We start from the raw sequence: 14,356 nt of genomic DNA, 5'->3' as shown, positions 1-14,356 counted from the left end.
AGGTATTTATCCATAGAGAGTAGCATGTAAGGTATTCACAGAAAGCTTGTAGCTTATGAAGATTCACAGCCATTATGAAAGGAATGCATGGGTAACATTTAAGTAATAACGTAATTATGCCCAAAATATGCTTCATCAAAGAGCAGTAAACATTACTCATCAGGGACACTATGTTTCAGGGGTGGACCTTTCAGGCAGGAAAGAGTTATCACCCTACCACCTTCAGCGGAAGATGGTTTAATGGTCTAGTCCTGCTCCATCCCAAAACTTAACAACGAAAACCCATCAGAGGAAAACTACAAACAACTGAAAGTACCTGGAGATAAAAAGTCACGTTATAACAAACAATCATCCTGCCCATAAATAAAACAAAGAGTTTGGAAAAGCATTCTGCTTGCTTTCCTCTTGGGGAGTGGGAGCCTTCTTTGGCAAAAATTCGATCCTGGAGTCCCTTGGAGCTTGTCACCTCTGCAATAGACTGAACTATGGGAGTGAAATCTACTTTATCACTTTAGGAAAGGTGATTGATAACTGCAGAACCAGCCCTGCGTACGTTGGTATTTATGTTTGTTTGCAAATCTCTCTCATTTCTAACCATCTCCCTATTCTTTCTTCAATACATCTATTTCTTTTGTTATAAAGCACTGAACAGGGCTAAAGTGCAGGAACTGGATGAGGGAGCTCCGTACGCAGGGCTGGCACATGGGTGGTGGGGGGCAGCTCAGTACTGTAGCCGCAGGTGGGAGTGAGAGACTTGGTGCAGGAGATGTAAGTAAGGGGTGGCTCAGTGTGGAAGCCACAGGTGGGCCTGATGGGGGGTTGGGTGCGGGAGCTGAGGGTGGATGGGTGTGGGCGGGCAGGCTGTGTGTGGGAGGGGTGCTGGGTTTGAGAAAGGCAGGTGGGGGGTGACACAGGTAGGGAGGCTGGGTGCGGAAGCTGCAGGGGACTGTTGTGGGCAGGGGAGCTGGGTGCAGGAGCTGTGGTGGATTGTTGCAAGGGGCTGGGTGCAGGAGATGCAGGTTAGGGGGGCTGGATATGGGAGCTGCAGGGGTAATGGTGGGGGGGGCCTCGGGGCAGTGGGGGTTGGTGCAGAAGCTGCAGGCAACTGGATGCAGGAGGGGGCTGAGTGCTGGTGGGGGAGCTGCCGGGGGATTGGCCGGGGTGGGGGGCTGGATGAAGGGGGATTGGGGCAAGGGGCAGGGCTGGGTGCAGGCGGGGAAACCAGGGGGCTGGTGCGGGAGCAGCTGGCGAGAGGGACTGGGAGCGGCGGGGGAGCACTGTAGGGGACGGGGGGCTGGTGCAGGAGCAGCCGGGGAGGCTGGCAGCGGCTGGGCAGTGTTGTGGGGGGCTGGGTGCAGGGGGAGCCAGGCGGCCGGTGCGGGAGCTGCTGGAGCGGCTGGCAGTGTTGTGGGGGGCTGGGTGCAGGGGGAGCCAGGGGGCCGATGCGGGAGCAGCTGGAGCGGCGGGCAGTGTTGTAGGGGGCTGGGTGCGGGAGGAGCCAGTCGGCCGGTGCGGGAGCAGCGGGCGGAAAGCCCCGCTGGCTGCCGCGAGCCGCCTCCCCCCCTTGCAGAGCCCAGCTCCTCGGCAGCGCCGGGGCGCATGCGCGGCTGCCGGGGAGGGCGGGGCAGGCGAGCCGCGGCGTCGGTCTGATCCGGGTCGCGCATCCATCCTCCTGGCGCCACTGCTGCCGGGATCCGGGCTGCGCAGCATCCTCCGCCCGCCCGCCAGGCCCCGCTTGCTGCCCTGCCCTGCTCTGTCCGGCCATGAGGCTGCGCGGCCGCGGATGCTGCGCGGGGGGCGGCAGAGAGCGCGGCCCCTCCCCGCCCCCGCCGCGCAGCCCCTTCGTGCACCAGCTGCGCCTGGGCGCCCTGCAGAAAGCCAAGGTGGGTGCGCGCTGCCGGGGGCCGCCTCCACCGTCTCCCCGCGGGACCCCGGGGCCTGATTCCCGGGGTGGCCGCTCCCACCCCCGCGCAGCGCGCTGGCCCCCGGACGGCCCTGCAGGGGAGCCTGGCGGCTGCATCGCGTTGACGCGAAGCCCACAATAAACGGGCTACGGGGGACATGTTGCAAACAAACCTCATTCGGCCGGTCTGTGCGCGGGGCAGAGAAGTCCTGGGGGTGGGTTGCAGCCAGGAGCTTCTTAGGCTGCGTTGGGCAACGGGGCTCGCAGGGGCAAATTTTAACCCTCGCCATAAATAAGCCCATCGTGGCTGGATTTGCTGTTGCTCAGGCGTTGCAGGAAGGTATTGTCTGCCCCGTTGCTCGGACATTTTCTTCAGCACATGGGTAATGCATGCCAAAGTATGCCTCCAAAATACAGCTCGAGACGAGAAAAGAATGAGGAGAAACAAATATTTCCAAAAGAAGGTCTCTTGTTGTAGGCGAGGGAGGGAGAGACTTGTATGCATTGACGAGAACAGGTGGGAGAATTACCTTTCCTGAGCTGTAGACTATGGTGACACTTTGCATGTTTGCAATATCTTCCTTTTTAAAAAAAAAAAAGAAGAAAAATGGGGATGTGTTTGAGAAATGCCTTTTGCTGGAGACCTATGAGCCATCCCTCCAGCAGATGAGTCTTTATTATCATGTGAAATGGAATAGATCATGAACGTAGTAAACAAAACATGGTAACTGAATATCATTGGAAGTAATAAATTGTTTAGTTGCTCCTTGCATAGTTTGGAAAGGATGTCCTGTTAATTTCCTAAGAAATCACACATCCCTACTTTACTCTCCCAGGTGCATTTTTTAAATGGGAAATCAAGCACTGAGTACTAAGCCTATGTAACTGTAATTCAGCCCTCTTCAGTGTTCAGTACCATGATTGCTTAATCTCTTTTTTCCACTGGACCCCAACCTCATTCAGTTCATAGGATGGATGGTGCTCACTGAATGAATAGCAATTCGTTATTTCTTTTTATCCTTGTCATTCAGTGCATGGCTGCAGCCTTTATTAATGGTGCGTGATTCAAACTCTGCACTGAATTAATTTCGTCATGGGCTTTTTTTCCTAAGGTATTTGTCAGTAACATCTGAATGCTTCAGACATTAATAAACTAATCTTTACAACATTCCTGTCTGGTAAGCTGTTATCTTTAAAGCTGATTGAAAAAAGTTAATCCGTTTCTGTGGGGAAAAAGATGTTGCAATTTAAAAAAAAAATTACTTATGAATAGTGCTGAAAATGTGTAGGTTTTTTTAAAAAAATTTCACTGACAGGCTTTAAAGCAAAATCTTGATTAGGGAGAGTGAAACCAGAATTTTCTGGCTACCCCACCCGCAGTTGTTGCCATTTTCCCTTCTTAAATTGGAAAAAGAGCCTTCAACTGGGCCGTGAAGAAGCAGAAGGCACTGCCTCCCCACCTCCTCCTTAGCCCCTGGCAAAGAGAGGTGGAGTACCTGGGTTCTTTTCCTCTCTTTCTAGATGAGGCAGGGGTTAGCTAGCCTGCCTGAAAATCTTCCTACCAGTTTAACTAAAAGACAGTGAAACTCCTGAAGTGTTTGAGGCAGGGAGACATTATTTCTTTACTAGTGGGGAAGAATGAAATAGGTTGGCAAAACCAAAATTTTCCTCAAAGAAAACTGGTTTTGACGAGGGTATTTTTTGATCAGGAAATGACTTTTCGTATGCATTTTTCCTAATTTAAAGGTGGGAATCTCTGCCATGATTATGTGATGCCCATTGATTTTTCGGGGGTTGGGGTATTCAAACTGATATGTCTTGGTCTTGATTTTTTTCATAGCATTTAAGTTTTTTTTAATAGAATTTTATATATTCAAAACACAGCTTGCAGCTGCTTCCCCAGTGGTAGTTGTGACAGTTCAGTCCTTCTCCAAAGGAGGCCCCAAATGTCCTACGATTAAAAAATCATCCAGTGATGCCATCTATGGGAAGGTTTTTGTCAAGTTGCTTTATCAGCGTCACATAGAAACTCTGAGACACTGACGCCCTTCTGTCTCTTTGACCAGCACTGTGGATCTGCTGGAGCTCAGAGGCCATTAACCATAACACCCATTCCCAAGACTGCAGGCACTGCGTCCATTCTTCTGGTGCCCACTCATGGTGTTGTGGAGCAGCCCCCGACTCTGTCTCTGTAATCCCTGTGATTGATGGTTCTGTTCTCAGCAGTATGGCAGCTGTGGACCCCAGTCTCTTTCCTAACCCTTCCCTCTTGTGGCATTCCAGCCATGCTATCTAGACCTATGTTTCTTAAACTGTATTCCATGGAACACTGGTGTTCCATGCAAAATGTGCAGGTGTACTGCAAGAGAGTGTAAAAATACACTGATGGCAGATCTCTTCTGGTAGTAAAGTCAGCTATAATGTTACTACATCACAGCTATGACACCTGATTAAATTACTTCATTCTGTTTTTGCTGAATATGTTGCTTTTTTTTTTTAAAGAAAAATTTCATAGGTGTTCTACATTTGAAAAAAAATATTGTTTGGTGTTCTGTGATCTTCAAGTGTAAGAACACTTAGCTAAACCAATGAGGAGCTGTGTCACTCTTACTTTGCCAACTGGGTTGCCTCACAAGTCTTTTCTGCTATAGCTCCCAACTTGGACTTCTCACAAACAGCATGCAGATAACAAACTAAGTGTCTGTGCATAGCTGCCTCCTGTCAACCATATGTTAGTCATACTCTCGTTTCCATCAGCCTTTGTTACCACTTCTACTTGCAGAGTGACTCCCAACATAGGCTCAGGCCCAGATTTCCACCAAAAACTGTCTTCTGTTCTGTTCAGCCCTCTCGTTGATCCTTAGAATCCTTTTCTCCATGTGAAATCAGTATACAATGTTCTGCTAATTTAAATGAAGGTAACCAGGCAATTCACAACACTGGATTAATTTAAAGAATAAAACAAGTTTATGTAACCAGAAGATTTATTTTAAGTTTATACAAATATAAGGTATTAAATTCAGAACTTGTTATGAGAGAAATAAAGATAAAACATTTCCTAAACTAAACTCAACAAATTAGATTAGCCTCAAAATGAGGTCTCTTACGGGGGAGAGCAGAGGGGAGGAAAGTAACACAGTTGGCCAAATGGTCAGAGGAAGGTCTGCTCCCAAGTCAAAAATCTGTTTCTTTTGTCATCTTAGGTGAAAAGGGGAGAGGCAGACAGGAAAAGATACCGGCGAGAGTTTTGTCCATTTGGTTTTTTAGTTGTCAGCCTTTTCGATGTATTTTCCTGAGGATTATTCCTAGAAAAGGTAATTTCTGCTGTGAACTTAGAGTCAAGGAGTTGAGAGATAAGAGGTTCCATGCTGCTGTTTGCTGAAATGTCAATCTTTTTGTGGTTGCCCCCATTCTCGCCAAACAATGGCCGTTTGATGACATACCCGAGCCTTCGTGCCAGTTATTCTAGACCTGTGGGTACAGGGTACTCTGATCATTCTGGAGGAGACACATGTGAATCCAGCTGCTGAAGCCAGTTGGTAGCTGGAATTGGGGGAACAGGAGGTGCTTTGTCCATTCATCAAGTTTTCACATGGCCCGATGACTTTTTTTCTCCCTAGACTGATGGCCTGAAGTGCAGAAGTTTGCTGGCATTGTGCTAGGGCACTTGGTGCATCACTGTGTGGGGGGGGGGCGGGGGGAGGGGAAAGCAGAGCGTATCCTCGCTCACTTTCCCTGATAAGGGGCTGAGGTGAGTGTGAGCCTGTCAGTATGCACTCGCCTTCCTCAGCATCTTGGATCCTTGTGGAGAATTTAACTCCACCCTGAATATGCTGGACCATATCCAGAGATAGAAGTACCAGACCACTGTGGATAGTCTCATGAAGAACATTGACCGTTACTTCCTGGTGGGACCATCCAGACAACTCCTCCATATTTGCTCGGTGGAGGAGGTTCATGCCGCTTGCTGCAGAACCACATCTACATCTGTTTCAGGATCTTATGTGCCCGGTTTTCCAGCATCAGTGAGGCCCTTTTCTTGGACCACCACCTGGTGGTGGTGAGGATCTCTTTGACTCATGAGTAGCCAGGGCTAACCAACTGGCATTTCAGCAATAGCCTGCTGGAAGCCAGGGCTTTCATGGAATTCTTCTGGAATGCTGGCTTTGAGGGGATGGAGGCACATCTTTTTCTAGATGAAGAGGTGGTGGTTTGTGGAGAAGGTAGGTGCCTCAGTCCTGTGTCACGACCACACCCAGGGAGCCAATTTGAGGAGGGATTTTTGATAGTGTTTGGAATGTGAGGTTTTGGAGCAGGACATGCACCTGACTGCTTGCCCTGGGCCCTCAACAACTATGGGCCAGAACCACTTTTGTTTAGTTGTGAATCCAGCTGCTTCAGGAGATGGATTCTGCTTCCTACTTTTTGTATGTCCTGGAGAGGAAGAACAATGGCAGAGAGCCACTATATCTGTGAGAGGGTGTTAACTTTTTAGGTTGACTTCTCCCCACATCTGACCAATGCTGAGGTCCTGTGGAGTAAAATCCCTCTGGTCACTGTTGGTGACAGGGACTAGTTGAAGCTCTCTCTCTCTCTCTGACCAAGTTTTTGGAAGCCTTTTGTCTGATGCCCAACAATAAATCTCTGGACGTTGGCAGGCTCACAGTGGAGTGCGGCCCCACATGTTGGGACATGTCTTGGAGCTATACTTTTCACTCAGCTGCCAAAGAAGGGGGATGTGAATGACCTGACAGACTGGCATTTGATACTGATACTCAGCACAGATAGCTGTCAGTATGATCGTGCGGTGTCAGCCAGCTGGTCTTGTCCATGCCCTGCCATCAGTTCGGTACTGAGAGCCTTCTCCCTGGATCCTGGCCAGCTCCAGAAGATGATCCTGGGGTTCCTGTTTTTGGGGAACCACTTGGTCTCCATAGGTGCCTTGAGCCTCCCTCTTGGGGAGGGCATGCAAGTAGTGATCTTGAGCCAGAGCTAGGTCCACACTTTCTGCTTCCTTGCCCTTCAGAAATTTGTTTTATGGTTCCTGGAGTATGCTAGCACATACCTTCCTCCAGTGCCTCTGGGGGGAGGAAGTCTTGTAATTTTTTTTCCAAGAGGAAAGACCTGATTTTTTTTTTCCCCCCCTGAGTTCTTGCACCTTTTGAATACTCATAAAAATGTGTAGAATTGCCATTCTGATTTGGAACTCTTTTTGCACAAGGGTAAATTACTACATGAGATACAAAGCACGGAAGATATTCAAATTGTATATGGGAACGAAAGCTTTACCTCTCCCACACCTGCCACCACTGCTACAACTAGTTCAGCTACCTCTGTCATTTAAATAAACTTGCTTTCCAATTTCAAGTGTCTAAAACTCTGAAAGCTGCAAGCATTTGCTAGTGAGCTGACCAGGGATAGGAATGAGAGTTCATTTTCCAAATTCCTAAATGCAAAGATAATCTGAGCTATTTCCTCTTACTTGTAACTTTTTCATCTCTGGAAAGAAAAACAGAATTTCCCAGATCTGCATTTGCACACTCAGTGCTGCCTTCCTGTTGAAGTAGTTCCCTTGTTATATCACCACATGTACAGCCCTTCACCTTACATATGTCCATAATTATGGCTTCTCAAACCATTTTTTGGTTTTAGCAGTACAAATTAATGTTAATATGAATCAGTGGAATACATTTTGGGGATGGAGAGTGATATGAAACCACAGAGCTCTTTCAGTGAACGAACCCATATTATTTAGCATGACTATGCAGTGACTCTTTTCTTCAGCCTCTTTGCCAATGGTTGTTTCTACTCTCGCATTTAAAAAGAAAAAAAGTGGGGGGAGAAGATCGTGCCCAGATGACATGGGTACTCTTATCTTGTCCGTAAGGTGCACCTGATAAGATTTGTTAGACTGGGATTCCTGGGATTCTTCAGAGGGGAGGTTTATTAGCTGGAGAAGCTGCTTCCAGTACTGTCAGATGCATCCTTGCTTCTTTCCATCATGTCCTATGATCCATAAATCGGTCAGTAAGAAGGGGGAAGAGTTGTAGCTAACTGGTCTGTGTAGCAGGCCTTCAGCAGAGTTTAGGTGAAGTTGTCCCTGGAACTGAATGAGAAGCCCTGTTTCTCAGGCTTTTCATCAGGTGAAAAACAGTTGGCTTATTGGCTGGAGCTGCTGAAAGTAGGAGCTGGGGTCTCTGTTACCAGCTCTCACTCTCTTCTTGAGTAACCTTTGCAATGTATTGGGGAACGGGGGAGCGGCAGGGGGAGAGCTTGAGTGCTGTTAGGAGTGAAACGTCCTTTCCTGCTCCTTCAGCTTCAGCTCCATATAGAACATCAGGGTAGACGTTTTACTCACCTAAGAGAAAAATGCTGCCGTGACCTAATCAGCCATCAGTCATAATAATAATATGACCCATAATAAATTGTAGGGATAGAGGTGAACCCGTCAAGGGCCAGGTCTATGCTACCCCGAAACTTCGGAATGGCCATGGAAATGGCCATTCGAAGTTTATTAATGAAGCGCTGAAGTACATATTCAGCGCCTCATTAGAATGCTAGCAGCTGTGGCACTTCGAAATTGACATGGCTCGCCACTGCGTGGCTCATCCAGATGGGGCTCCTTTTCGAAAGGACCACAGCAACTTCGAAATCCCCTTATGCCTATCTGCTGTTAGGAATAAGGGGATTTTGAAGTCGCTGTGGTCCTTTCGAAAACAAGCCCAGTCTGGATGAGCCGCGCAGCAGTGAGCTGCGTCAATTTCGAAGTGCCGCGGCCACCTGCTTGCTAATGAGGCGCTGAATGTCTACTTCAGTGCTTCATTAGTAAACTTCGAAATGGCCATTTCGAAGTTTTTGGGCTAGTGTGGACATAGCCGAGCTGTTTGTGTCTGCTGACTGACTGTTAAGTAAAGTGACACTGGTGGAAGTTGCTGGTATACAGCTGGAAATGGCATTTATTAAAGTGCTAAATCAGCCTCTGACAGTAGTAGCCTCTGGCAACCAACTGAAAAAAGTAGAAACAGCTTTTCGCTCAGTTCCAGGGACAATGTCAGCTAAACTGCTGGCCTTCCTCCTCCAATATAGGGCCTTGTCTACACTACCACTGCCAACCCCCTGAATGGCATCAATTACATGGCTTAAATGGTTGTGTGCGCAGCGCTTCTCTGCAGGATAGTTTCTCCCACTGATATAGCTACCTCTGCTCGTTGAGATGGATTTTTTTATGTCGGTGGGAGAGCTCTCTCCTGTCAGTATCAGTACAGCTGTGTTGTTACAAGCTCACTAGTGCATACACAGTCTAAGACTATGAGCAGGTTCTGGGATGACATCTATTAGATTGTTTCTGATCATCTGTCACTTGGATTCACTAACTACTATTCCTTTTAAAACAAACCAACATTAATGTAGCACTTTAAAGACTAACATGATTTGTTTGGTGGTGAGCTTTCATGGGACAGACCCACTTCATCAGACCAATAACATTTCCAGTACAGACTGACATCTATAAGTACAGCGGTACAAAAAAATTGCGATAAAGACTGACAAATCAAGTACATAGGACTGAAGGAGGGTGTGAGGGGTGGGGGATGTTAAGTACCTTGCCTGAGATAATTATGCGCCTCGAAGGGAAGCAGTCCTTGTAACACGCAAGGTGATTGTTGTCTTTGTTCTTACCAACTGTTAATGTATCAAATTTGAGTATGAGCTTCAATTCACAACTTTCTCTGTACAATCTGTTTTTAAAGTCTCTGTGTTGTAAGATGCAAATTCTCAGGTCTATAACAGAATGGCCCCACTCCACGGAAGTGTTCACTGACCAGCTTATATACAGTTAGGTTCCTGATATATGCTCTGTGTCCATTCATTCTTTAGCAAAGAGTTTGCCTGGCTCTCCCTCTCTTCTTGGGTAATCTTTGCAGGTGTGTCCTCTCCTATAGACAACCTCCTAACCTAAGAAAGATTCTCACAAGCAATCACAGGCTACACCACAGTACTACTAATCCTGGAACATTTCTTTGCAACAAACCCCGCTGTCAACTTTGTGCACATATTTATTCTGAGGATACCATCACTGGATCTAACCACATTAGTTATAAGATCAAGGGCTTATTGTCGTGTACCTTGACCGATATTATATATGCCATTTTGTGACAGCAATGCCCTGCCTGTGTAGATTGGACCAAACCAGGCAAACACTTTGCCAAAGAATGAATGGACAGAGAGCAGACAGCAGGAATCTCCATACATGTAAGCAAGTCAGTAAAAACTTAATGGAGTGGGCCATTCTGTTAAAGACCTGAGAATTTGCTTCTTACAGCACAGAGGCTGTGGCCACACTTGGTCAAAACTTTGAAGTGGCCATGCAATGGCCATTTTGAAGATTATTAACGAGGCGCTGAATTGAATATTCAGCACCTCATTAGCATTAGGGACACTTCTGGCCACCGGTGCTTCGAAAGCACCGCTTTTGAAAGCGCTCAGCTCGGCGCGGCTACACAGGGGTCCTTTTCGAAAGGACCCCGCACCTTTCAAAATCCTCTTATTCCTCTCAGCTGAGAGGAATAAGGGAATTTTGAAATATATCGAGTCCTTTAAAAAAGGACCCCCGCGTAGCGTCACTGAGCTGCGTGCGTTCGAAAGCAGCGCTTTCGAAGCGCCGCAGCCAGAAGTGTCCTAATGTGAATGAGGCACTGAATAGTCAATTCAACGCCTTGTTAATAATCTTCAAAATGGCCATTTCGAAGTTTGGCCAAGTGTGGCCATAGCCGGAGACTTTAAAAACAGATTGCGTAGAGAAAGTTGTGAATTGGAGTTCATATTCAAATTCGACACATTAACATCTGGTACGAACAAAGATGACGATTAGCTCACACATTACAGGGACTGCTTTCCTTTCTCTGATGCTCGTAATTATCTCAGGCAAGATACTTATCATCCCTCACCCTGTCCTTCAGTCCTTATGTACTTGATTTGTCAGTTTTTGTTGTCATTTTTTTTAAGACTGCTGTACCTATAGATGCCAATCTGTACTGGAAATTCTATTGATCTGATGAGGTGAGTCTGTTCCATGAAAGCTCATCACTGAGAAAATCATTTTGTTAGTCTTTAATGTGCTACATTACTGCTAACCAAAAGGAACTGATTTATTAAGATTACATGTTCTGAATATATCAGAAAAGCGTTTAACAAAACATTTTGAAGCTCAAAACATCTTAACATGTTGCTCCTCTGGAGCCTGCTACAAAATCACAAGTAAAACTGAATAAATTGCCATGCACCTTTTAACATAATTAAAAATATAAAAATTAAGAATCTGAATAAAATCTACATTGTGATTATGACCGTGATCACAGGAGGGGCTACACTGAGAGAGCTCAGTCAGGGCAAACTGCAAATAATAGAGGAGATACTCAAAACTGATGGTTTATTTTGTGATTATAATTTACCAAACCAGTAACCAAACATCTTCTGTAATATCTTATTGGTTACCCAAAAGCCAGCATACAGTTCCAGCCTTTGCCTCAGACTCCAACATTTAATTCTAATGTAGGAGAGTTACTAGAAACCATGTTCATATGTACATTACTATACCAAGAGACCATATACATTATCCACCAGATCAATCAATATTTCAGATCTTGCCCAGAAAGACATTTACAACCAATCTTTATTACCTAATCTAGGATTTATAAATATAAAAGAAAAGATCATTACTAAGGTTAAAGATCATTACAGAGTCAGAGTTGCTAGGTCAGTTTCATGGCAGAGAAGGTGAGGCTTCTGACTTGTACAAATCCTCCTGAAATCAGTCTAAAAGGTTCAGTAGGCAGTCCATGTGTGAGTGTGTTCAAATTCTTCCATGAGCAATTTCAGGGTTAATCAGAGTTGACCTGGAGGTCTCAGTCTTACAGGCTTGGACTTTCCCTGTCAAAGTGTAAGCAGATCTGAGATAGCAAGGAGCAGGCCGGAAACTTCCTGTATCTCTTGAATCTCAGCTAATAAGCTTCTTGGCAGCAAATGATCACAGCAGGCCTTTCTTGGGTGACGAATAAGTAATGTGCGTTGATGCTTTGAAGCTATTTTTTTGTTTACTAAAGCATAGATCAGTAACTAGTTGAATTCATTGGCATAACGCAATTAATCATTCAGACAGTTCACAGGTAGTTTTACTATGTGAACTCACACATTTCAAAGAGAAATGAAAACTAATACTGATGCATCAGAAGTCCATCTAAATGTAATACTCCTAAGAATGGCCATACTGGGTCTGATGACAGATCCAACTAGCCCAGTATCCTGTCTGCGGACAGTGGCCAATGCCATGTGCCTCAGAGGTAGTGAACGGAACAGGTAACGATTTCTCTCCTGCCATCCATCTCCAGCTTCTGACAAACGAAGGCTAGGGACACCATTCCTTACCCATGCTGGCTAACAGCCATCAATTAGTCCCTTGATTTCTGATTCAATAGAATGTGATAATGAAATGTTACAAAAACTGAACGTCTGTTCCTGTCTATTAGCTAACCAGATCCCATTATTTACAGGTGACCCAACCTGCTGGTTGCTTAACTGTTGCTGGCTCAGTGTCAGACATACTAAGCTATACAGTTACTTAAATTTATATAAACAAAGTGTATCTTCATGATTAGCAGAAAGTGTCAAATTAGGTGTAAGAGACTGTATTTAGTTGCAAATAAGTATGTTTTAATAGCATTGCCACCCCTTGAGTGAGCCTTTCATTAAGAAAATCATTGAAAATTACAAATGCAAAACAAAATTAAAATCTATTTAAATCTAGGTTTCCTGTTTCTCATTTAATTGTCATTAAAATTGGTGATTTAAATCAAAGTAACTTAATGTCCCGGGTAGAGAAGTTATTTATGCCCCTTTTTTCCTCTCCTTCCCTGCATTTCCTTCCTGTATTATTGTCCTGGTCTCCAGCCTCTGTGCTGCTCTTTAGTTTGAAGAACTAACTCTTGTTTTTTCAAAATGGGGTTGAGTTACAAGTACACTGTAGAAGTTTTAAGGTTGATCAGCTGCTGGAGGAGCTGAGGTGTTTGCTGTGCTTGTTGCATAACTTTCGTGCTATTTTTTTCTTTCATTCTATTTGATTTCTTTTCCTTGTTGGCTTCAGAAAGGGCAGATGATGCTGAAGTTTTGTCAGAAGTGCAGCTGAGGAGTTTCTTGCTTTGCTGTTGATCCACTGAAGTATCCCCATGCCAGTGTTTTTATTCTGTAGTTTGAAAAAGAACTCAACTTCTCATGTTTTAACGTATCGACACTATTTTCAGTACAGTACTGTGCACTACATTTCAGCAGTCAAAATACAGTGAAATACATTTTTTCTCTTGCCAGCTTATTGTCTAGGTGTGCAAAAATTATTAAACTTCTGTAATTTTGTGCACACTAATTATTAAACTGTTCTCAATCTCAGGAGCTAATGAAGTTTTTGTGCAGACCACATTTATCAGTTTTGAGGCCTGGTTTGCTTATTAAGAATTTCAGTGAGTGTCTAAATTGTGATTTAGCGAACACTTGATATTTGTCTTAACTGTGGAAGAGCTAGTGGGCGCTCTGTAATATTGCATGCGTTTTTTCTCTGTCTTTTAATACAGTTTAGTAGGTGGAGGGAAAAAAGAAACTAGCTACCTCTTTACAGATTTCCAGTGGTAGGTAGATCACAGTCTGGGATGCTTTACCCTAAATCCATCCATGTGAAGCATTTATTTTAGGAGGTTTGCAATTTTTACAGAGGCTAGGTTAGAATAGTGTTACAAAGTCTGTTTTAGAAAAAATGGTAGAATTTTTGTTTGTAGCAGTGATTTGAGGATGAGTCAGAGTAAATCTGGGAAAAGGATACCAATATCCGCCCAAATTATTTGCATCAGATAGTTAACCCTTGCCTGATTGACACCCAAATGTGCACAAGTGAGTTGACTTTTGTAGCAGTGTTGCATCAACTCCTATGTATCTTCAGACATCGCATAGAGTAAGATTGGTTTGCTGAATTCATAGTGCCAGTAGAAAACTGGAAAATAATTTAACAGATTTCTTCCTTCAAAATCCCCTAAATTCTTTAGCAGTTTGTTTAAAGAAAAAAAAACTTTTTAAAGTGGAGGCATTCTGAAAGGTTAAGCATTTAAAAAACACAAGTAAAATCTAAATTGGTGTTCTTTGGGACATTATATGGCCTATGTCTGACTAAATATTATTTTAGAGCTAGATCTCAAGTCTCTGTGCCCTTGCACTAAGAGTGTGTGTGTGCGTGTGCATGCGCACACAATATTGTGTGTATAGATATTATATTTATTTATATATAGTTTTATATTTGAGAAAGTTTACATGTTCAAGAACTCCTCTAAACAGTAAGAAGAAAATAATTAACTGACTTAAGGGCCCAAGCAATGCTGCGTAAGTCTTCTCTTGTGATATACATAAAAATAAAACAAC

General features: G+C 44.7%; 1 protein-coding gene across 3 annotated transcripts in view; it reads left to right on the top strand.

The window, feature by feature from the left end:
- The first annotated feature begins 1,641 nt into the window (after positions 1 to 1,641).
- Positions 1,642 to 14,356, top strand: part of LPCAT1 (lysophosphatidylcholine acyltransferase 1) — a 124,791-nt gene continuing 112,076 nt past the window's right edge. For all 3 annotated transcript variants that reach the window (XM_074987896.1, XM_074987895.1, XM_074987894.1), the window contains exon 1: positions 1,642 to 1,883. In XM_074987896.1, the coding sequence (XP_074843997.1) occupies positions 1,764 to 1,883 (120 nt within the window). In that variant the 5' untranslated portion in view covers positions 1,642 to 1,763. The remainder of the gene's footprint in view (positions 1,884 to 14,356) is intronic.

Source organism: Carettochelys insculpta, chromosome 2 (genome assembly GCF_033958435.1).
Source record: "Carettochelys insculpta isolate YL-2023 chromosome 2, ASM3395843v1, whole genome shotgun sequence".
In the NCBI taxonomy this organism is placed as follows: Eukaryota; Metazoa; Chordata; order Testudines; family Carettochelyidae; genus Carettochelys; species Carettochelys insculpta.
This window is presented reverse-complemented; position numbering and strand designations above follow the sequence as displayed.